Below are 24012 nucleotides of genomic sequence, written 5' to 3' on the forward strand. Positions count from 1 at the left end.
CATAGGCTTGAAAGGTACTTTGCATCCTGCCCTGAGTGAAGTGACCTGGGATAATTAAAAGGTAAATGTACCCCTGCCCGTATGGGCCAGTCTTGACAGACTCTAGGGTTGTGCGCTCATCTCACTCTATAGGCCGGGAGCCAGCGCTGTCCGCAGACACTTCCGGGTCACGTGGCCAGCGTGACAAGATGCATCTGGCGAGCCAGCGCAGCACACAGAACGCCATTTACCTTCCCGCTGGTAAGCGGTCCCTATTTATCTACTTGCACCCAGAGGTGCTTTCGAACTGCTAGGTTGGCAGGCGCTGGGACCGAACGACGGGAGCGCACCTCACCGCGGGGATTCGAACCGCCAACCTTTCGATCGGCAAGTCCTAGGCGCTGAGGCTTTAACCCACAGCGCCACCCGCAGTTGTTCTAATAGGGATGTAGGAGAAGTTTGGTTCAGTTCACATCTGCCTTGAATGGCAAGATTTGGTAGTATTCAAGCATTTGAAAACCAAAGGTAGCCATGTTGGGTGGAATCTACAACCAGGGAACGATGATTTTCCATTACCTGAAGATTGGCTTTGCATTTTAAGGGTTAAATTCCCCTCCAGCAACTTAGCAATACTATACAAGTAACTCTCTTTACCTAAGGCACCATCCTTAATCAATCCCTGGCTTTGCTAAATGAAAGACTACAATGTTTCTTTTTTACTTCTGCTCTCTGCCTACCCAAGGAACCAAGTCCTTGGTTGAAGGTTTGGGACAGTTCTGAATTACAAACCAGACTTTAATTTAGTAATAGTTACTCATTTTGGGAACAATGGAGTGTCTTTGAAAATGAGAATTCCCTTAATATGCATTTCCTGTGATTCCTCCTTTGTTCCTCCTTTTACCATAAATTCCCTTAGATTAGGGATAGGGAACCCTTTTTTAGCCTGAGGGTTGCATTATTTTCTGAGCAACCTTCTGAGTGTCAAATACCAGTGGTGGGTAGGGCCAGAGACAAGGGCGTACAGCAGCAAGTGTGAATTTTATCTTTGTAGTGTAGGCTAGTCTCTACACACACACACACACACACACACACACACACACACACACTCCTTTCTACCCTCTGTCCAGGCAAGCAAAAAACATATCAGTACTCAAATTATAGCCAGGCAAAAGCCCTAAGGAAGATGCAGAGCAGGGCTGTTGATGATTGTGACGCAGGGAGAGTGCCAAGAGCTTGGAAGGCCTGCTATACTTGAAGGAAGTTGCCTTTGTGTTGAAGGATCCTCATTCTCCTGTTATCTATCATACTGTTTGCCTGCAAATGTATTGTTCTGCTGAGGACTTGGCTGTGACAAAACCATCAGCCTCCAAAGCTGTGCAAGGTCAAATAACACCACCGATACATAACGCCACTGGTGTTACTTGGTTGGGTACATGCTGTCCGTGTTTTATCACTGGTATTATACACGGTATTAGGTGGCAGAAGTCAGTATAAACAATTATGATGGTGCACGGTTGGTTAAGTTTAATCTGATGCATTCCGAGCTAAACACAGGACAGATGTAGAGGTTTCGATACATGCACAAGAGGCAGAAGGAGGTGATACCTTGCTCCAAATCACATTGTCTGGAATTTGAAGCATGGACCTGAGGAACAGGGTCTTCTCAACAGTGTCACCTTACACTATAGAACTCCCCAAGAAACTCCTTCCCAGGGATGTCCAGAAAAACTGTAAAATTGTTGTTTGAATTTCAGCAAGCATATTGTGGGTAGTGACTCATTTTAACTGTTGTAATGGGTGCTGTTCATAAGTTTGGAAGATATTTTAGGATTTTGCTTTAACTGTTGGATTTTAGGATGATTAATTTTATTATGCTTTTATGGTTGCCTTATAGGCTGATAAGTTACAATATGTTGGCAGCTCCTCTGAGGGCCCTTTGGAGGTGAATGGTGGGATATAAATCCAAAACTAATATAAACAAACATACACAGAAACAGGAATTCCCTGCTGTTGGAGGAGTACCGGTACACTATAGATATGGTTACTATAACAGATGGTAACACATATTCCATACAGATAGAGCTATGTTTGCTATCCCCCTCCCCAATTTCCGTTAGTCTGATGTGCAGCCCACCTAACCCAACGACAACTACTTCCCAGTGGAATGGGGTGGAAGCAATAGACCTCTCTGAAGTCCCAACTCAATTTGCCTCCCTCATCCTATGCCTGATTTTAAAAGAAATTGAGTTAGACAGGAGATTTGGTCAAAGATCACCAATATCTTGTCTAGGTCATGTCCAGACAGGAGTATTATCTCACAAATGGGCCGTTAAGATCAGATTTTTTTTCTGTGTACACAGTTGGCACATGAGAGTCAACACATGGCCATTTTTTCTTTTTTTAATGTCTTTTTATTTTCTAACAAACTCCTATTTTTTCACTCACCATATGAATGGCTATTCTGCTGCTTGTTGGCCACCTCACGACATAAACTTGGCAGAAAATATATTGGGTGTAGGTAGCTTGTTTGTTTTTGTCCCTCAATCACTCCTCTGTGCACATATACACACCCTGTTAATTTACAGGATTAAATTGTAGTTTACTTGTTCTTTCTTTCTTTTGGTACTATTCTGATTTAATAGAATTGTACAAGATATGTCATAATAACAGCAAATTGGGGATTCTTGGTGCTCTGTGTATGTAGCTTTCTGTAAATTAAGATCATTCTTCTTTCCCAGCCTTCTACAACTGACATCCAACTTCAATTTAAAGCACCTCAGGATCCTATCTTGTAGCTGGGAGGGAGGGGAATCAATCAGTCCTAAACCTCTCTCTCCAAACCTTTCCAAACACCCCTCGTTTGGCCCTCACCTTTCATTGCGATTATGCTGTTGTTTAGGTCCTAACTCCCTGACCAACTTTAAGCTTCCAGGCCAAGTCTAGTGCTTTGTATTCTAAATCCTTCCACAAACATGGCTCTGCTTGCTCCTCTGATGTTGACAGAGTGGTACAGTACTGTGCTTGGAGATGCAGAAATCGCCCCACTCCACATGCTGGCAGAAGGACAAACACCTTCTCCACACAGAGACGTTCTTGGCTAATTATAACACAAGGAGGACCTTGAGTTTGGAGGCTCGCTGTTTAGCCCTGTTATTATTACTGCATGATTAGCAAGGGTTTTGGGGAAAGCCTTTTCATAAGTAGAGCTCAAATTGCCTTTGAACCTCTTGCATACTACTTACATGAATTTCTGATCGCTGTCAAGTGTTGTTGCACAATGTTTTGCAAGAGTTGCCTTTCTGAAGGGCAATAATGCAGTGACATCGAGGTTGTATCACAAACAAAACAACTGTGGCGGTCCAGTATAAATCCTCTACTAATGCTCTATTACTGTGTAAATGACATGTTGCAGAATGCACTCTCAGAAAAGCAACCAGTCTCGTGGGCCCCATGGTCAGCATTGATAGCACTGAAAAGCCGGCCCCATAGCATTTCCAAAGGCTAAAAGTTGGCTTTAGGAAATGGTTGTGAAGACTCTTTCCCCAGGCTCCTTGCCTGTATCTCAAGTGGGCTAGGAAACAAGCTCACATTGAGTATTGCTTCGTACTCTCACAGAGAGCCTGAGGGAGTTTGTTGTTATTTTTTCCAGCTACAATTGTCGCCTTGCTTGTTCATTGGCACCCAGTGGCCTGATCTCTGTTTTCCATTCATAGAATCCTTTCTACAGATCAGTTATATGTGATGTGAGACACTAATGTTATGGACAGTACAGTGGTACCTCGGATTAAGAACTTAATTCGTTCCAGAGGTTCGTTCTTAACCTGAGGTACCACTTTAGCTAATGGGGCCTCCTGCTGCTGCTGTGCTGCTGCTGCCGCACAATTTCTGTTCTCATCCCGAAGCAAAGTTCTTAACCTGAGGTAATATTTCTGGGTTAGCGGAGTCTGTAACTGGAGGTACCACTGTATAGGGTTGCAGAATAAGAGAGGGGAGGAAAAGGGGGGGTAGTAAACTTTCATTCTTTTATGTGCAAGGTTTCTGTGTCAGCGTCTTGTGGGTAGGTTCTCTTTCTATTCATTTATTACGTACTTTTCATTGGTGGTGAGAGAGGTTGGGGGCCCAGGGCATGGTTGGTTGAAATTAGTCGGCTGCAGTGAGTTTCATTTCCATGTGTGAGGGACATGAGTTTTTGGGTCCAGTTAGCCACATCAATTTGCCTGCTTTCAGTGGGTTCTTCTTGTTGTCTTGTTGGGCTGTGTATGTAATGAAGGGAAGCCACACCGGGGTGAAGGCATCCTTTTTTGTTTGTTCCTGTGCTAATTTCAATTTGTTGGCATGTTTTTCTAGTAGGGCTGTTTCCCATATGGTTTGGTATCCATGGTCCCTGTTCACTCCTGACAGGTCCCTCCAGTGTCATGATGCTCCTGCGTGCTGAGAGTAGGTGACTTAGGAGTTCTTTGCAGTATGAGTGTGCACTGTTGTCTTGGAAAATACTCAATATGGCCAGTTCTGGGGTGGCTTCTAATATACCTTATTGATGTCCTGGCATGAAACAGAGATTGAGGTCAGGAGTGCTCCTTCGGAAATGTTTGTTCATTGTCTAATGGGAAGACTCCAGTGTCTCCCTCGGCTCTGCGTTACAAAGAGGTGGAAAAGGCCAAGTAGAAGAACATGGAATCAGTTGTATATGCAGAAGGGGGCAGGAGCGGGTTGCAGGTCAGCTTGCCATAAATCAGGTTTACAGCAATTTGTTGAGATGAGATTAGCCTAGCTGTAAAATGCAAAAATAAACCTGCCACATGGCAGCAGAAGAGAATGGGAAGTATATGGATTTAGGAGTCGTGAATTTGATTCTCTGCATCCCATTTCCCCCATATGGCAGTTTTAGGCAAGTCATTATATCTGTCAGTACTCTAGTTTCTGCCCGGAGAAACAGAATTTAACCACAAGGCTTGTTTTGTTTTCTACAACCCAGACTTGGCACTTGGGAGGGAGTGCTGCCTCTGACCATGTACAGAGTGCTTTTCTTTTCCTATTAGATTATGACGTAGTTCTCACACATTTGGCTTTAGTGGGAGATCTGCCAAGACAGATACTGTAATTCCTTGGTAGGCTTGAGCCCTGGTACATCTTAATTCAGGAACCGAGCATTGAATGTTTTATTTAACTTCCTTCTTCTTTCTTCTTTGGCGATCACTTGTAGCCGAGTAAGATTGTTTTCCATAAACACGGTTTTAACAATGAGTCCATAAGTGACTGTGGAGGCCAATTCTGAACCCACACATCCTTCCACAGTGGGGAAATTGGTTACGGGCAGGAGTTGATCATGGTGTGGATTTGCCAAGTGTGCCTTCCTTTTAGCACGTTTCTAACTTGCATTCTGAGTTCGAGTGTCTTCAAAGTCCACGACACATTTAGTAAAGGATGTTCTCCAACTGGAGCACTCGCAGGCCAGTGTTTCCCAGTTGTCAGTATTTATATGAAATTTTTTAAGATGCCTTGAGAGAGTCTTTAAACCTCTTTTGTTGACCACCAGCATTACGCTTTCCATTTTTAAGTTTGGAATAGAGTAGTTGCTTTGGAAGACGATAATCAGGCATCTGCACATTACCAGTCCAACAAAGTTGGTGTTGAGGGCCAAGCATACTTTATCAGACTCCAGTGGTAATACATTAACTGATAAAAGAGTTAATTAAAAGTACTCCAAGGTTCTCTCCCCTCCCCCCCAATTCTAGGACTAACCCTGGTTTTTAAAGCAGCTTCTCTGTTGGTGAACACTGGCTCAAATAAAGTCCAGATATCACTGGGCCAGATCTATGACAGATTTTTACCACTTACATCTAATACCTCAAATATAGGCTCACTGCAGGAGGAATGTTACATCCATTATTCATGCCTTGGTAAACTTCTGGCTAGATTACTGCAATTTACTTTACATGGGACTGCTCTTAGCAACTAGGTGCATAATCTAGCAGCCTGTCTTGAAAAAACACCCTTTAGCATGTGAGCTTCTCTGTCCTCTGAGGTTATCTAATTTAGCACTGCTTCCTGTGTCCTCCACACAAAAGGTAAAATCCCTCTTGGGCATTAAAACCCTTTTTGTTTCACCAATTATTCATTTTGTTTTCTTCGTGCACCAAGTTTCTTCGTTCTTCGTGCTCCAAGTTCCTAAAGAGGTTAACCATAAAAGATGAATTAAACACACACACACATTAAAAGAGGAAATGCATGAAACATACTAACATGGTCCTCCAAAACAGCAATTAAAAACAGCTGTATTTAATTGGCGTTAGGGGTGGTGGTGGCTGCTTTCTCTCGTTTGCTGCTTTACTGTTACGTTCATGGGTTTTCTGATTTTAAACAATGTGAATTTACTGTATCGTTATCATTAAGGCAAGCTACCTTAAATACCTGACTGAAAAGATGGGGAACACATCTTAGAGAGCGTGGAGAGTGAACAAGTATAGTATTAGGGAATGAAAAGTTCCTGACCCAAAGTGCAAAATCTACTGCAGACCATCCCTCTCAGTTAGGGAACTGAAGCTGCAATGCACACACATCTGGGGGTAAAGAGAACTCAGTGGGACTTAACTTCAGAGCAGACATGCATAGGATGCTTACTCACAGGCTCAGGACTGGTTCAGATTCCAGGTTCTTTATCAGAACTGGATCCTATGATGGTGGTGAGTTGGACAACCTCAGGAAGGTGTTCTTGATGGTGAAACTGCTGGCTGGGTGTGCCAGAAAGAGTGCGCTAGCTGGGTGTGGCTGACTGGGTGGTGCTCATGGCCCCAGGGAGATGCTCGGATTCTCTTAGTCAAGCTAGGGCCTGTGCTTGTTCATCAGGAGGCAAATATGTATGTATATATGGGGGGTGTTGTTTCACTCTGGCTTCCACAGAAAGAAAAGGATTTTTAAAATTCCTAGGCAAATGCCCTTCCAAAACAGCAGTTAAAAACAACAAAAGATGAAAAGAACAGTCATACCCCCCAAAAATTAAAGCTGTAACTCAGCAACACCCTACGTATTGCTGTTTTTAACAGAGGTGGGGAAACCAAAAAGCAAATTAAAGAGGTGTAGTTGTCCATGGCCTCCAAAAATCTAAATTTGGCTTTTCAGCACAGGAAACGGTGCCTTATATTGAATCAGATCATTGGTTCACTTACTGGTAGCAGCTCTCCAGGATTTCGGGTGGGAGTCTTCTCTGCCCTATCTAGAGGTATCAGGGATTTTATTGCTATTTATTCAATTTACGGTGTATCCTGCCCTACCTCCTGAAAGAGCCTAGTGCAGCAAAGAGGTCCACATTTCTTAAAACACACACACACAAACACAGTTAAACCATTCTGGAAGCAATTACGGTTAAAAGCATTCTAAAAGCAGGTACAGTTCAAAGCACTATTCCAGCCAGTGTTCTTGTGCTTGCCAGGAACAATATTCTTCAACCACCAAATGCCTGGGTAAACCGGAACATTTTCAAATTCCTCCTAGAAGTTATTAATGGTGGTGACAGGTGCACCCTGCTAGCGAGGGCATTCCACAGCTGGAGAAGCACCTATGAACAAGGCAATGTCATGGGTCAGCACCAAGCTGGCAGCCCCAGGGCTGAACAAGGGACCTTCTGCATTCAAAGCAAATGCTTTACTGTGGAGATACCACCAGTCCATGTATTTCTGTTTATTTTGGGCTTGCCTGTTTGAAATAATTTTGTACCTCTGTAATGTAAATAGTCTAGTTTTGTAGCATTCTTTATTTTTTTAATGAAATGTAAGCCACCTTTTGTGTTGCTTTGCCCCAAAAGGTACGTTTATTGAAATAAATGATAGAATTCCCACATTAGCTCACTTGTCCCTCCCTTCAGGTTGGGTTGTCTCGGTGGCCATGTTTGCACATATTGGCTCCTGGGGAGATCACACCTGCTTTGCTCCTCCCCAGTCTTTTTAGGTGGTGGAGCACAGCTGCTAAGGCAAGCCTTGGCTTAGCACAGTTATCTGAACTGGAGATTGTGGCTGAGCTTTTCCCTCTTTAACTGTGGTGTGTAGCCAAGGTTTTTTCTTGGTTGTTGATTGTGGTTAAGGAGGAGAAAGTTTAATCACAATCTTGGGTTCAGATGACACACTAAGTCCAAGGCTTGCTTTAGCTGCCATGCTTCCATGAGCTCAAAGGTGCAAAGCAGATGGGAACAAGCATATTTGTGTGGTCCTCATCAGCCATGGTTTGACTTACCATGATGTGCAAACTATGTTGCTCATGTTGTCCTCATGTCCTGCTATGCAACTGCAGGGCACCTTTTTATGGGAGAACAACCAGAGCGGTACTACAAGAGAGGACAGACGCTAGTGGGAATATTACAGTATTTAATGGTTGCCTGATGTGATGCTGCCTGAAGGTGCCACTGCAAGTGTTAGGCAGTGATCTCACCGACTGAGGTGTGAGGCTCAACTCTGCTAGTTAAATTGGGTTTGAACAGTATCATAATTCATATAACAATCATGACAACTCAATTATCAGGAAAATGTGCAGGGTCCAAGGTTTTACAGAAACGGTTTGTGTGACTGGGTATGTTAGGGTGAATTTCTGTACTAGGTTGGTTTTTTAACAAAGAAATGCTTTGACTTTGGGTTCACACTTTCTAAGTCACCTATGGCAGTGATGGGTTGGTGGGTGAGGCAGAATGTAGAAGAAGTGTTTGTGCAATGAAGGGGGAAGAAAATGAATCCTTATCTGCCTGTTGAGGCTGTGCAAGCTAGCAGTGACTTGCTAATTGACATTGGAAGCAGTACCCAATTAATATTTTTGTTTGGAAAATAAGCACAACCAATGAGAAGCCAAATACCCTTTTAAAAAAAAGGAAAAAAGTTCACTTTCCATTATGCTGATGCCTCCAGCTTGTCAAGTTGATAGGTGGGAAAGAAACTCCATGCATATCTCTTGCTTAGCTGCTCCCTTGCCTTTTGGGATTGCTTCAGCCCAGGAATTTGTAGGTAGCAGTTGCTGTGATGTGCATGATTAAATAATTCCTTATCCCCCCCCCTTTCAGAACTGATTGTCCCCAGCTCCCAAGCTATCTCAGCAGCCTGATTTAGGAGGAGGTAGGGAAAGCTTTTGTTGTTGGTGTTGCTATTGTTGAACAGTTGGGAATCAGAAATCCTTGGTGTCCCAAATATCAAGGGGTGGATGCCCATTTATCTTCTGCCCCACCTCTGATCTTGATCGCATGGGGAAATGCTTTGTATATGACAACACATATTGGCAGTGCTGATATCTTCTTTGCATCTCTCCTCATTTTCTTCTGGGTCATCCACCTGTGTTTTGTAAGCAAAGCAAGGTGAGCTGTTTTTGTGCTGCAGTCGAAGGTGCTCAGCTAGAGAAGTCCAGGTGACAGACTACTCCTGTTGTTCTTTTGTGTAAAAAACACAAAGCACACTTAGTACTCATGCCAAGGTTTACAACAAAAATAAAAATTAATATATAGCAAAATTAAAACAATATAAGCAACTATCCCTGTATTCAAACAGCCAAGATAAAACCAGAAATAAAACTGATAGCTTTAAAAGGCCAGCCTATGAAAAATAGCAAGTGAGTGGGTCTGATGGACCTCTTTAGGTAAGGAATTCCCATAGGGAAGATGCTCCTGTCAAGAAACCCTTTTCCCCTGATGCCTTTGTCTAGCCTAGGAGGGTGGGGTTCTCATATCATGCCTTCTTCTGATTATTTAAGAGTCTTCAGAGGAGCAAATGAGATGAGATGAGACATGCCTACCACTACCCTGGGCCCATACCCATGGAGCTTTAATGACAGAACAAATCCATAACAAAAACCAACAGGTTTCATTGACTTTTCAGCTTAGCCCAACTCAGCTGTGGGCACCCATCAGTCCAATGGAGTGGATATGGAAGGTCTGAGATCCTTAATTGTATCACTGCAGTCAGGAATAGTATCAGGTGAGACAGCCTGATCCCAATACTATGCAAAATCTGGAACCAGCAGCATAAGCACCCACTCCAGTTTGTCTGATGCACAGCTGGCCACCAGTATAATGCAATTGCATGGGTCCATGTGTAATGGGCCTCTAACCTTGCTGGGCTAGGTATATACTGATGAGTTATTAAGATGATATTTACTGCATGGGCTCTATGACTCCTCCTTGCCCAGAGACTAAGAATGGATTCATGGAGACTGCATAAATGTGGTGCCTAGAGGTGATATGTGAGAGGTGGAAGTTTCTTTCTGTTATAGTTGTAGACCTAATGAATTACAAGAGGGAAGTCTTGAGGCCTGCTAACTTGTGTATAAGCTGAACCAGATCCTCTCCAAGGGGTGTTGAGGTTGAGATCCAGCTTCTGAAAACCATGACTTAGCTGTGGATAAGGAGCAAAAATGCTGTGATTCCCCCCCTCTTTAATATACACATACCCTGATACAAAACACAACACTGATAATATATAATAATCTATAAAAAACTATTATCAAATATATAACAAACTCATTGTTTAAACACTATCATTCAGTTATTCACATGTTGTTTGTCAAACAATTATAAGCTTTATATCTTTTTATTCCAGCAGCAAAAAATATTTTAACATTAAGCTGGTGTTATGTACGTTACAAAAGGGGACCAAAGTTTTTTTAATCGTTCTTTTCTAGCTGCCCTGCTGTTAATCAGTTCTGTGCACCAGCAGGCTTGCTTGTTCATGGCTTGCCTTAAGTGAGGCTATTGTGGCAGAGACAGCGTTCCTTATGAGGTCTGGCCAGAATGGGAAAAGATTAATGCAGGGAAGTCAGCTCCTCTATAATGAGATCCTGGCTTTCCTGGAACAAAATGCAAAGGGAGCACTAATCAGGGATACGATTATTCAGAGAAGATGAGGTGCCATCTTTCATGAGTTTGTTCTTCTGCTTATGCTTTTGCAGGGATTAGCAGGCTGTAGTAACTTGCCATCAGCTCTGTATCCATGTATTTGACGCTTGAAAGAGTCTGCATTGCAAACAGCCTTAGCTGAATCTCCAGAGCTAGCAAAAAGGAGCATTCTATCAAGGCAGAATCAGACTAATAGTGTTGCCCCACCTCAAAGTGTGTTTTGTTCAAAAAACCAAAATGCATTTAGCCACATTTTCGTAATGAACAAATTTCCTAGCACCTGCCGAGTTCCTCCTGCCTCTCGTGTCCTTTTCTTAGTGGCACTGCCTGCCTTCCTTCTATTTTTTCCCTTCTCTTTAGAGCTAAATATAGCCCAAAAGCATGTCAGTGTGACCACACCCAGCTGTGGCCGGCCAGGGTGATACCTGTGTGGCAGGGCAGAGCAGCATTGGTGAAATCTGGATGTGAGTGTCAGTTTGAAGGCATTTCTTTCACATCCTTAATGCCTTTTCTAAAATTCAGAAAGTTGTTTTTCTCTTATAGAAACAAATACAATGTGCCTTTCTCTTGCCCCCATTTAACGCAACCAGGCGCTCAGCATGAGTGGCATTCTTTTCCCCCACTGCACTTTCCACAGGTGGGGCGGGGGCAGTTCACCATCCACAGCATGGCAAAGGGAGAGGGCACAGCAGAAGTTCTCACGGATGCCATTGTGACCATGCTGGCAAATCCAGGCTGAAGCGTAAAGGTGTTTTGGGTAGTGCTTGCTCAAACATGCCTTCCAGTTTCTTTAGATTTCTTCCCTTGTAAAAAGAGACTTCTGTTTTTCTGCTTCTGATTTAAAAGGCATTTGCAATTTTGCAAAGGAGAATATGGTGTGTTTTTATTTCTATTAAGTATTTCCCTGGCACTCTGCAGCCTTCCTGATCTGAAAAGGCCCATGGGATGAATTTCCTCCATGGTCTCCTCTCCTGGAGCTACCTGAGGCTGGGGCGACTGGCAACCTAGCTCCTGGATTTAAGCGCTCTTCCCTTTGTTTCTAAGGGATGTGCTTCCTAATACATTTTTTTTTAAGTGTACTGATTTCTTTAAAAGTAAAAATAACTTAAAAGCTGGGAGCATGGTAGACAACCCTCCCAGCTTCCTGTGTTTACAGCAAAGCCCACCCTGGGATGTCACAGGCTTTTCATGCTTGGAGGGGCTGCAGAATGCAGAGCACCAGGGAGATGACTTTGATAATTTCTCATTTATGATAGAGATTGCTTGGGAAAAAGTGGGAGACGTTTTCAGCACAGCACCAATGGCAGTGTCAGACCCTCTTGGGGATAGTCTAGGTGAGGCAAAGGTTGAGTGCACCAGTAGTGTCACAACACAATACTCTTCCTATACCATTGCATGGCTGGGAGGGGAAGGATCTTTGCAGTGGAAATCAATCTTTCTTCAGATGGCATTTGCAAAGCACCAAAACTGAAACCTGGGAGATAATCAGAACCAAGACATTTACTTTATTTTTAATAACAATATCAATAAAAAAAACAAAACAAAACCAGACATAACTTTCTGAAAACAGCTTTCTACCTCATAATTTCACAGAAATTAGCTTGGAAATATTGTTGTGCCCTCCCCTCCTTTGATTCCTGCACCATCCCTTTCTGTTACCCCAAACACAGCAGCCTGTGAAGATGAACCTGAGGATAGTGAAACCTCACCTACTTCTCCAACTGCGTGTAGAAAAGGAGGGGGGTTCCTCTGGAAGTAATGTTGACTAGAGGAAAACATGGGCCTCCAGTCCACTCTTTCAGCCCATCCTGATTTTCCTAGCTATCCAACCCCCTCCCCAAAAAGAGGGTTTTTATGGTGGTGGGTGTTCACACCTCATAGCATGAGGGTGGTACCCAGCTTTCTTTCATTAGCTTGGTTGGTTGACTGGAGAAGAGTGGGCAGTAACTGGAAGCTTAGGCTCACTGAGCAACTCAGCAATCATGGGTTCCCAGGGTTTCTCCTTAATTCCTGGCTGCTCCAATGCTGATGGTTATACAGAAACTCACCTACTCTCTCTGTGGCCATTCAAATGGCACAGAGAGCTACTCGATACTTTCCTTGTACATTCAAACAACAGATGAAGGATGAAAGAGAATAATGAGAAGGGTGCAAGCCAATTCTGATGCAAATTTGTTGTGATGGGAAAAGAAAGTGGAAGGGCCTCAATACTTTTCTGTTCCTTTGCCATTTCATTGAAGTGTGAAAGAGAACTGTACTGTTCCTATCTGGAATATGTGCTCACATTGGGAGTCTCTGCACCCCCAGCGCAGGGAAGATGTGCAAGTTCTCTTTCTGATAAGACTGAGATGTGGAAGAACAGGAAGCACAAGGTGCCTATACCCCCAGCCCCCTTAGCAAGATTATTGCATCTGAAGTGGCTCTGAGAGTAGTGAAGGGCACTCTCATGATCGTGCCCTCTCTCTCTTGAAACTCTTTCCCCCAACTCCATCCTAGCATGATCTTCATCAGTCACAGAAGCAGCAGGTTTGTGTAGGAAGATCACAGGGGGCTAGATTTGGGGCTGCCTCTACCTAAGACAGATCCAGAAAATATGCAGATGGGCCAGAAACCCCAAATTCACTTAGAAAGACTGAAACACCCCCCCCCCCAAAACCTGACATGAGCCTTTCCCTCAAAAATCCTCTTAGGACATTGAACTCTCCTGAGGGCCCACTTTGACCATGATATAGTGTTGAGACCCAGTCACCTCAGGAGTGAACAGCACTTATCACACTGAAGATTCTTCCTTTGCTTTCAGGTGCCAAAACTATGAGCCAAGTAACAACCGTGATCCTCCCCTGGCAGCTGCATGAGCTTTGTGTAGCGGTCTCAGCACCTTCCTTCCTGGCTGTAGTAATACTGGAAGGCACATCCCATTCTCCCTTTCAGCAGGAATCCCGACCTTTCAGTACTACTGAGTTAATAAATGCAATTTCTGACTAAGAAATTAGATCCCTTAAGAAAAGTCACAAAAAAATCCCAAAGTAAACATGGTTTGCTTTAAATAGTTCAGTAGAAACCCTCGACTCCCGAGAGCCCTTGCGCAGGGCCTCTGACTGATGCTGCATCCAGAAGGGCACCTGCAGCAGTGTGGAAGGTGTGCCGAGTCACAGGTAGCAAAGCCAAGATGGCAGCTGCTGCTTCCTCTTCGCCTCCCGAAGAGGACCGGGAGTGGGGATCAGCTGAGGGCAGGGCTGGTGTTTAGTCTTTGGGTGTCTTCTTGCTGCGTGAATTCCACATGCCACGTTTGGAATGGTAGTAATGGTAAAAGTTCCTGAGTCGCAAACGTTCCACCTCCAGCCCACTCTGAAGCACCCTGTGAGCACGCCAAACAGAAGGAAATCAAGAGACAGAAAGGTCATTTAGTCCTCCAACTAAACATCTGTTAAGGACTTAAACCACTTTCCACTATGCCACTAAAAGACATGCTGAGACTCTCTCACCCTTGCTAACACAGGGTATATAATGTGGGAAAGAAACGGAATGTACATTTTGCCAATGGAGATTTTAAGTTATCATTGTGTGGTAACTGAAGAACAAACTACTTTTTAAATGTCATGCGTGAAAACACCTTTTAGAGACTGCCTCCTAAACTATACCCCCTTCACACCTCTTTAGCATACACATTTGAGAGCATGTTCAGTGTGACATTTGCAAACCAAAGCTGTAACACCCTTACTCAAAGAAGTCTTATTCATCTCCCTGCGACTTACTCCTGAGTAAACCCATACAGCAAACCTGAACAAACCTGCTGGGCTGCATGGCATTTAGGGAGAGATTCTCATCAGCTAATCCAGATTTCTGAAATTTCTCTCTTAAGCTTTGCCAAAGCTTGAACTTCCAAAGGGTAAAGTAAGATCTTTTGTGTGGGCAAACACTTAGTGCCTAAGGATATGCATGCAGGGATTTGTTGTTAGTTGCATATTTTATTTATATTCTGTTTATTATTGTGAGTGTATATAAATTGCTTTGGCCACTGACTGCAAAAATAAAGGCCTCAGATTGACAAGTAACTCTTGTCTTCTTCATCCTTCATTGCTAGAATCTGACTGCTTCCAGATGGCGACCTTTTTGGGTGTCAAACATGCTGACATAAGAGAGGATAGAACTGGTATTGCTGCCTGTTACTCCTTGGAAATAAATGCTAAGTAAGTGGTGCATATTCATAAGCAGCATAATGTTAGAAGAGCAAACACACAATATCATGGCTGTTTTGTGAATACAAAAATTGGGAACCTGCAGTTTTTTCTGGTCACAGAAGAAAAAAAAGTGATCTCTTCTGGCATCATGATTACTGTATTTTTCGCACCATAGGACGCACCGGACAATAGGACGCAATTTGTTTTAGAGGGGGGAGAACAAGAAAAAAAAATTCTCCCCCTCTCTGCCCAGCACCCCTTCAGCAAAGCGGCAGGAGGTGCTGTGCAGAGAGGGGGAGAATTTTCCCCTTCTTGTTTTCCCGCTCTAAAACAAGGTGCCATTTAAGGTGCGTTCAGGCAGCTACCTTGGAAGCCTGGAGAGCGAGAGGGGTCGGTGTGCAACGACCCCTCTCACTCTCCAGGCTTCAGGTTCCTTTCAACCTGCTCTTTGGGGCTGGCGGGGGGAAGCCCACCACCAGCCCCAAAGAGCAGGTCAGGGAGCAGCGGAAAGGTACAGCGGAGAGGCTCCTGCCATAGTCACGCGTCACCTCTCCAGCCGGGAGAGGGTCGCGGGGCTATGGCGCCTTCGCTCCCTAGGACGCACACACATTTCCCCTTCATTTTTGAATGCACCAGATCTCAAAAGTAACCTCACAATGACAGATCTCACAATGACATGAAACATGGCATGGTGGCATCTCCCTCACCATGTTTCCAGGCTGAGCCACTCATAAAAGACATGGTCATACAGACAAGCCTTGAAAGTGTTGCCTTTTGCTTTTCTAACACTACCTGGTGCTAGGGATACAGTTCACTGGGGCCAGTTCTGCAGGACAGATAAACAATGCTTTTTCTTTTATGACTCTCTCGGTGGAAGAGCAGAAGGGGCCAAAATTCACTGGTGGGGGGCAAAGGCCCCTGCCTCTGCTGTGTGCTGGCAGCACCCCAAAGAAAATTAGGAGGTTGTTCTAAGACTGCAGCAATCGAAGGGCCCTCAGTTGAGTTATGTGACCCTGCAATGTTGGCATGCAAGTTTTAAAATCAATTTACATGGTTAAATTTCTAAAGACATTTTGATAATTTGATAGCTCTACCAGATTGGTTGAAAGGAAGCCTATAAATGTAAGAAATAAATGATAAGTATGAGGAAATCCCGGTTTTGGATCTTTCATTATTCTTTGAAGAATATATATATCAGTCATCTAACAACTAAGGGGATAGGGTTTCACTTCTCCCAGTGTACGTCAGGGACAGGGAGACCTTGCAGGTTTCCTGTGCAAACCTTGGGGTGAATGGCTTCCCCTTTGTTAAGCAGAGGTTAAAATCAAGGGTGAATGCAGCATCCCGGCCTTCTGAACACTACAACAAGGAACTGGGAATTGGTGGCACATCTTGAAATGAAAAAATCTTCAAGTAGACCAACAGCCTCAGGGCATTTCTGCAAAGTCACAGCAGAGGCTCCAATCACATTTCAGATTTGGCATGAAAGCCCCAGGCCCTTTTCAAAGTCAATTGAACAACATCCAATAGATGGAGGGGCGGTACAGCTTTGCGTTGACAGGTGAGAGAGAGGCTGTGCTGCAGTTTGCCCCTTCTCAATTAAAAATGTAGGTAGGTGTGTGTGCAGCAGCAGAAAACACAACCTCCAAAGAATTTCATTAAAAAAGGTTAGAACATTGTTGTTGGGGAAGGAAAGGGTTAATTTTGTTGTCCTTCAAAAAAGAGAGAGAGGAAAGAATAAAAGTGGGGGAGAGGCTAGAATGCTAGAGAATATCACCTTCTTCCTTAACATAAACATAATAGTATTTTAGGGCATTAAATTTGTCTGTGTGGTGCTGATTATGCCCACCCTGCTCAGGGATGGCAACAGGGATCTTGAACCATGATATGTTGAGGCCTGCACATATGACATCATTGACTTGTGACAGACGCCTCTGCAAAGTGCAGTAGACCTCAAGATCCTCATCTCTACACCAAATGTTGCCAGCTATGTACCCAGAGTCAATAAACCTGCCTTGTCCTGCACCAGATCTTTACCCAGCACTGGGGGATTTTGGGGCTCTGGGCCATCCCAGAAATCTCACCTGTCCAACAGTTCCCAGTCCTCTCCACCCCAGCGGTCCCGGAACTCTTCTGTGTTCATCCCACCAATTCGGTCAAAGTCAGATTTGTAGATCCCAAAGAGACCAAAGCCATTCACCTCCCAGTAGCCTGAGAAAAATGAACCAAGAATGTTGCCGGGATCTTGACATGGAAGCAAGGCTATGCTTGAGAGCCTAGACAGTTCTGGTCTCCCATCCATTTTGCTACCCAAAGAAGCCACTCTGTCCTCTGCTGGCAGCAAATATTATCTCATGTGGATTCAAAACACGTATAGAGATAACTTTAATTAGATGAACTTCTGCGAAACCAGGACTTGTTTCTATTCTTCTTTATTCATTGTTTATACAAATTATATTGTGCCCCCCCTTCAGTAGTGATTTCAGGGCAAGGTACAACAATTTAAAATACAAGCATCAATTAAAACAAAAAAGGAAAATACAAAGAAAAAGCATTGATCTATCTATTGTTACAAACAACAGGGCCATGTTGCCCCTCCCCCAACATGCTCAGTGGGGAGATGATTCCACCACTAGGGCGCGAATTGCCAAGAAGGTCCTCTGGCAAGTCCCAGATTACCTGATTCCAGTTAACAAGGGGACTGCAGAAGAACCTTCTACAGCCAACACCAAGCGCTCCTTCAGATCTCCAGGTCCTGAGCCGTTTAGGACTTACATCTAAAACTTTAAACAAGGCCCAGTGACATGCAGTCAGCCAGCGCAGGTCTTTGAGAACCAGTGTTATATGGTCTTGTGCAGACATATCCATTAGCACTCTGACTGCTGTTATTTTGCCCCAAATGCAGTTTCCAGACCATCCTCAAGGGCAGTTTCACATAGAGCTGATTGCAGGAGCTTACTAGTACCTGGATTGCTGCAGCTGGGTTATTCCTGTCCAGGTAAAGTAAAATCCAGGAGTCCCCCCCACCCCAGACTATGCACCTGTCCCAGTGATGCAGTGCACCCTTGTACAGAACAGACATTCCTATTTCCTGGTCCCAGGAACCACCAATCCATAGCAGCTCAATCTCACCATGGTTTAGCTTCCATTTACTGTCCCTCATCCAACCCATTAGTGCCTCCACACATTGTTCCAGTACCTGCCCAGCTTCACTTGACCCAGACAGCCTTGTCTGTGCTGACTGGCAGCAGTTTTTAACAAAGTCAGAGCCCTGGGAGAAGGCAAGCATATTCACTCTGCTGCCCAATCTGTTCCAGGGCTCTTCTGCCCCAGATTTTCAACACAGTGGTCAAAAATATGAAACAGATTTCAAGTGACAAGTACTTGGCAAAAAAGGAATGCCTACTGCACAAAGTCCAGATAGCCTGAAGATTTCAGATAAAATATATGGACCCATTGACACAATAGTAATTTAATAACACCAGGTATTAAAAATCATAACTTTGGTGTATGCTTTCTCTCTAAAACAAACACACACACACACACACACACACACACACACACACACACACACACACTTCCCTGCTGCTTTCTACTGCTATCACATCCCCACACATGCTGAATCTCTCTCCACAGTCTCACTTTGGCAGCGTGACTATTCAGGGCTTTTCTTGTCAAAACCATTTAGAGAAGAGCAGCCAAGTTAGGTTTCCCAGCAGGAGAGTCAGAGCCCAAGACTCCTGGGTTCTTTTCTGAACTTGTGGTGCACCCCTCAGGCAAATGGTCTGGCTTTTCTCTGCTGGGTTGCAAAGGGGATACAAAACTTCCCTGACGGAGCCACAAGAGGTTGAGCTGAAGCCTACAGAGCAGCTGTCAACCTGCATGTTATTTCCGCTCTTGCAATGAGAGTGAAGTTTTAAGGAGGGTTTCAGATAAGAGGTTTTTATTTATTTCTATTTATTTATGAAACATACATCCTGCCCTCACACAGGGTGGTGCACAGCAATATAAAAACATGCTTTAAAATTTTAAAAAATTTAAAAGCACCAAAAGCAGTGCAGAACAATCATTAAAACAACTGGCTGCACAAGAAAGTTTTAAGCAGCTGCATAGGCCTGTTGGCATAAAAATTCTTCAGGAGACTTCCAAGAAAATTAAAAGTGAAGGTGGCTTGCCAAATCTGTGTTGGAAGAGGGCTCCACAGCATTGGACAGGCAACACTAGATGCCCAACGTCTAGTTGGGGCCAATTGGGGGACAATTAACAGCACTCCTCCAGGTGATCTCAGCGATCTGTGTTGTGTGTCTGTAGGCATCCTGTAAGAGGGCTAGATGGGAACAAGGGCACAATTATTGTGCCAGCAGTTTGGCTATTTAACAAATTTTTGCTGCCCAACACTAAGCTGGCTATGTGAGGAATGTAGCCATGCTGCCTCATTCATTCATTCAGTCAGTCAGTCCAGCCTCCTCCACTTCCTCAGCAGCCAGACGTGTTTCACTTACCATTGGGCTCTCGCGGTGAGCTCCCGCACCCCAGCCGCATGACAATGGGCGCATAAGCCAGCTTTCCCTCCACGCAGTGCTTCCGGATGCTGTCGAGAATGTTGAGGGGGAAGTGGATGTGCAGGTCACACAGGAACACAATACTGCTGCCATCCTGAGGGATCAAAGAGTGGCACAGACAAGCCATGACAATCAGGTATGAAGCAGTCTTGGGAACAGCTATCCCCTTTGCCCTCGGTCCTCACCTCTATGGCGTCAACTCCGGCCTGCAGTCCTGCTGAGCGCTCAAAGTTTCCTGTGCGCTTCAAGTATTGGTATCTGTGAAGAAGATGCACACCAGTGAAATAGGTGCAGAGATTCTCTCTTGTGTGTGTCTCTCTGTCTCTCTCTCTTTGTGTGTGTAAGCCCAAAGTTGTGGGGTTGTTTTTGCATCTTTTGAAACCTGGTTCTAACCACCAGGGACTTCCAAATACCAGAAAGGTAGAAACAGATATGAGTCCCACCAGCTGAAGGAAAACACCAAACTACAATCAAGGCAGGCTAGAGACAGTTACATATTTTTAGTTGATTAAATGATATACCTTTAACTCAACTGAATTAAGTATATTTAAATAAATTTGCATGTTACCCTAGCCTCAACGTGGATACATTTTAGAGCTGTTGAAAGGGTTGCAATACTTTGCAATTTAATGGGGGGAAATAGATTATTCCTTCTTTTTAGAAGGGAACATCAATATTTTCTGGTTCTTTATTAGTAACATGCTTGAATGAAAAGAGACTCAGCAAATGAATAACTGTCCTTTAACTTTGAGGCCCACTAGTTAAAGTGGTCTGTCACTGATTAATCAACTATGGTTGCACACCTAATTGGGAAGAAGTACCATGAAATTCTGAGGGATTACTTACAGGCAAACATGCAAAGGATCTCGTTTAAAATGCAAAGTTTAAAGTCCATTACAGTGCAAATCTATGTATGCCAATTCAGAAGTAATGCCATTCTTTTCAGGTGGGGGGGGTTACTCTCTAGTGTGCTAAGAGTTGCAGTCTTAATCTACCAATTAAACTGATTGAAACTTGAAGCCGTAAGGATATTATTTGCAGATTAAGTAATCAGGTTGGTATTTGGTCACAACTCATAAAGCAAAGACATCATCATAACACAGACTGAATGGAGAAATGGATGTAGCAAGGGCAGTGTGCACACAGACACAATATGCTTAATAGGGCATCTGATTTCAGCAGGCATGGTTCTATCGTTGCCCCCTCTTTCCATACACACATGATCTAGGGCATTTCTGCTATTGCCATTTGCTCTTCAAGCCTCATGTTTACAGACAGGTAAAAAGCAGGCTAGTCATGCACAGTACTGAAAAGTCTGGAGAGGAAATAAAGCTGTAGATAATTTAAATGGCTTTATTTATCTACCTAGCGGCCAACTGTACCCACTGTATCATCCAAAGTAATGCGCTTGGATATCATTATTGGTCCAGCTCAGAAATCAAGCAGCGGTGGCTTCAAGACTTGAGTTGTGCAGGCACAGAAACCTAATGAGACAGGCTCCAGAGCTTCCAATGTTCCTTGCATTACCTGGGCAGGTGAGCTTCCTGAAGTGCCTTCTCCACATCCATGTCGTCACTATCAAAGTCTACCAGGATAACGTTGAAGTTGGCATCCTTGGTCTTCAAGTATAGGTTAGACATGTCTGAGATGAACTGCTGTACCCAGCGTGCTTGGTTTTTAACTGTGCAAGTTATGAAAACAGGCTGTTAGCATTTGTAAGCACGCTCAGTCCCATGTTGATGGGGGAGCATCTTCATAACAAAAGACTCGTATGATCTATGTGGACACATATCAGCAGTGGCAAGAGAATAACACTCTCAGCATGTGTTTCAAGCATAGCCAAAACTTCAGTGGCATTCAGCCTGTGGCAATTCAGCATTCGGCGAGCAGAAGAAGGGAATAATTACACAGTGAGTGAATACAAATATATAGTTAAGAGCAGCCCTGCTGGGTCAGACCAAAGGCCCAGCCAGTCCAGCAACCTGCTGTTTCCCACAGGGGCTAACCAGATGCCTCTGCAAAGTCCACAAGCAGGACCTGAGTACATTAGCATTCTCCCACAGCTGTTCCCCAGCAAATGGTTCTCAGAGACATGCTGTCTCTGATCCTAGACTCGGATGTAGTATACATCCATCATGATAGCCGTGACAGCTTTATCCTCCAGCATGAGGATATCCTCCCAACACTTACACTGAACAGAATTTGTCAGGTTAATGCCCATCCCCCTGGTGTGGAGAGCATCTCTAGGAGCTCTTTGCAATTCCTTTTTGTCTTTCGCATCCCGAAACATTGGGTATTACCCCCAAACGTAGCCACCTCGCTGCTCACCCTTAACTCCAGATCATGGCATATATTTGGCACATCCACATTCTCATCACAGAATATGGTTTTTGTATGTGTAAACAGTCACAAATTTTAATTAATTTGCCACAGGTTTTATCTTTCCCCCAGGGGTACAGGACTTGGCTTGTTGCTTTTTTTGGGGGGGGGGGACATGGTACACAGAGCTGTCTGACTATAAGTAAGTGAAACACCATGGCCTCTTGACTGCCTTTTTATTGGGGGAAAGCCAGAATGCCTCACATCTGTATTCTGTAGTAGTCTTATAGTTTACAAAATGAGGAAATCTTGTGGGAGGGAGGGATCTTATGGGAAGTTCAGTTCCTGAACTAGCTTCCCAACTGGGTATGGATAAAGGTATTTCCCATGTGATTTTCCCAAAGAGGTACACCTGGTGCTGATAATACAGTCTTTGTAGTGTCAGGTTAAGATGTTTTTATTTATCAAGGGATTCTAAAGGGTTACGTTGCCTCACCCTGCTTTTAGTTTCTATAGCCTTATAGCCTGTCCATTTGTCCACTGTCATAAAGGAAGTTGTTTTTGTTATATTTTGTATGAAATGTGTATGGTACACAGAATCAACAGGATGAATGGCAGCTCAGATATATTGTAAAAAAACAACAACACACACAAAAAACATCTTCTCATTTCATCTGTCACCCGAGTGCCCCAGGGAACAACAGTGGAGAGGCAGCAACGCTGTCCCTTGAGTAACCCATGAATTGGGCCAAGGTCCCAAGCAAATCTTAGACATGCCCTTACCCCCTGCCCTGAGAAATGAAGGCAGAATGAATGAAGGATCGCTGCCTGCGATATGCAGACTCAACCCAATTTCCCCTCTGGTAAAACAAGTTTTGCAGGCGGCTACATTGTTATAAAGAAACTGCAAAACATGTCTGAGCAGGGGTGATGGTAAAACAAAAGGAATATATGTATACAGCAGGGGAAAGGAAGGCATCTCTCAAACCACTTTCAGCACACTTTTTTTAAAAAAAGCCACTGTTGGTGGTTGCCAGTCTTGTTTTGCCACCCACCCTTCATTCCACTAGTCTCTAAAAAAGCAGCCATTCATTTATGGGACAATCCCTTACCTGGCACCACAAAATGCACCATAACATTGTGCCTCCAGCTAAGCCGCAGAGGTCGGCACAGGATGGGCTTCCCATAGAGCAGGCTCCAGGCACTAGGTGATGGCTGAGATTCAGTGGACACCGTCGCAGGCCCCTCGGGGTTCACTTCAGTGCTGTCCTCTGATTTTCCCTGGTGCAGCAGGACATAGATGTACTCTGAGAGCCGCACAGTCCTCTGGCCTCTCTCCATCAGCTCCAGCTCCATCAGGTATCGGTTGCCCCGGGCCGTGTCTCGCCTCTTCTCCACATTGATGATCCTCAAGAGGGTGTAGATGCTGTGAGTGGGAGAATGGAAAGCTGACGCAGTCCCGGCCTAGACCAAATACCCTCATCGCAAGAAGCTACCTTGCACCAGGATCACATTCAGGCCGTACATTTAAAGTATATGGGATCCCCCATACAACAACAATAATTTTATTATTTATACCCCCCCCCCATTTGCCTGGGTTTCCCCAGTCTCACAGAGCTAGCCTTAGCAAACTACAGTTCCCAGGATTCTTTGGGGAAAGCCATGTGGTTTGAATGTATGGTGTGGCGATATGAGCCTGGTCAGGTTATGTTCACGCCAACTGTCTAGTCTTGACTGGCTGTGGCTCTCTAGGGTTTCAGGCAGGGAAGGGTCTTTTCCCATCATCTGCTCCCTGAACTGCCACTTTGAATGGGAGACACCAGGGACTGAACCTGAGGCACTGCGTGCACGCTATGTGCTCTCACTGGGGCCCTTCTCCACTCCAGGAACACTTCTCCTTGTTTTAGGATCTGTAGGGGCAGATTAGGAGACACCCCGATGCACACAGAATGCTCCCCTAGCAGCTACAGGGAATACAGGAACAATAATCTTTTTGCGTAGGCTAGCCCTGCTCCAAACAGGCCTAATCAGCAGAAACAGTGTCTATGAAAGCAGGAGTTCCACAGCTCTCTCACAGGGGGATTCTTTAGGCATTTCCATAAATGGGGAG

At 44.3% G+C, this 24012-nt stretch overlaps 1 protein-coding gene and 1 long non-coding RNA gene across 17 annotated transcripts in view; one reads left to right on the plus strand and one right to left on the minus strand.

Moving 5' to 3' along the window:
* LOC309354492 overlaps nucleotides 1-24012 on the plus strand; it is an 89984-nt gene that overhangs the window by 36789 nt on the left and 29183 nt on the right. For 6 of the 11 annotated variants that reach the window (XR_014162335.1, XR_014162336.1, XR_014162337.1 and 3 more), the window contains 2 exons: nucleotides 9020-9071; nucleotides 14925-15171. This is a non-coding gene — a long non-coding RNA (uncharacterized lncRNA). Of the gene's footprint in view, nucleotides 1-9019; nucleotides 9072-10218; nucleotides 11465-12096; nucleotides 12175-14924; nucleotides 15172-24012 lie in introns of those variants that run through there. The other 5 variants (XR_014162331.1, XR_014162333.1, XR_014162332.1 and 2 more) reach the window with 4 other exon arrangements.
* B4GALNT4 (beta-1,4-N-acetyl-galactosaminyltransferase 4) overlaps nucleotides 12323-24012 on the minus strand; it is a 179295-nt gene continuing 167605 nt past the window's right edge. For all 6 annotated transcript variants that reach the window (XM_081884509.1, XM_081884511.1, XM_081884513.1 and 3 more), the window contains 6 exons: nucleotides 23015-23328; nucleotides 21111-21264; nucleotides 19769-19841; nucleotides 19524-19677; nucleotides 17106-17232; nucleotides 12323-14198 (listed from right to left, as the gene is read on the minus strand). In XM_081884509.1, the coding sequence (XP_081740635.1) occupies nucleotides 14084-14198; nucleotides 17106-17232; nucleotides 19524-19677; nucleotides 19769-19841; nucleotides 21111-21264; nucleotides 23015-23328 (937 nt within the window). In that variant the 3' untranslated portion in view covers nucleotides 12323-14083. The remainder of the gene's footprint in view (nucleotides 14199-17105; nucleotides 17233-19523; nucleotides 19678-19768; nucleotides 19842-21110; nucleotides 21265-23014; nucleotides 23329-24012) is intronic.

The sequence above is a fragment of the Podarcis melisellensis genome, assembly GCF_964234715.1.
Source record: "Podarcis melisellensis genome assembly, chromosome: 1".
Taxonomy (NCBI): Eukaryota; Metazoa; Chordata; class Lepidosauria; order Squamata; family Lacertidae; genus Podarcis; species Podarcis melisellensis.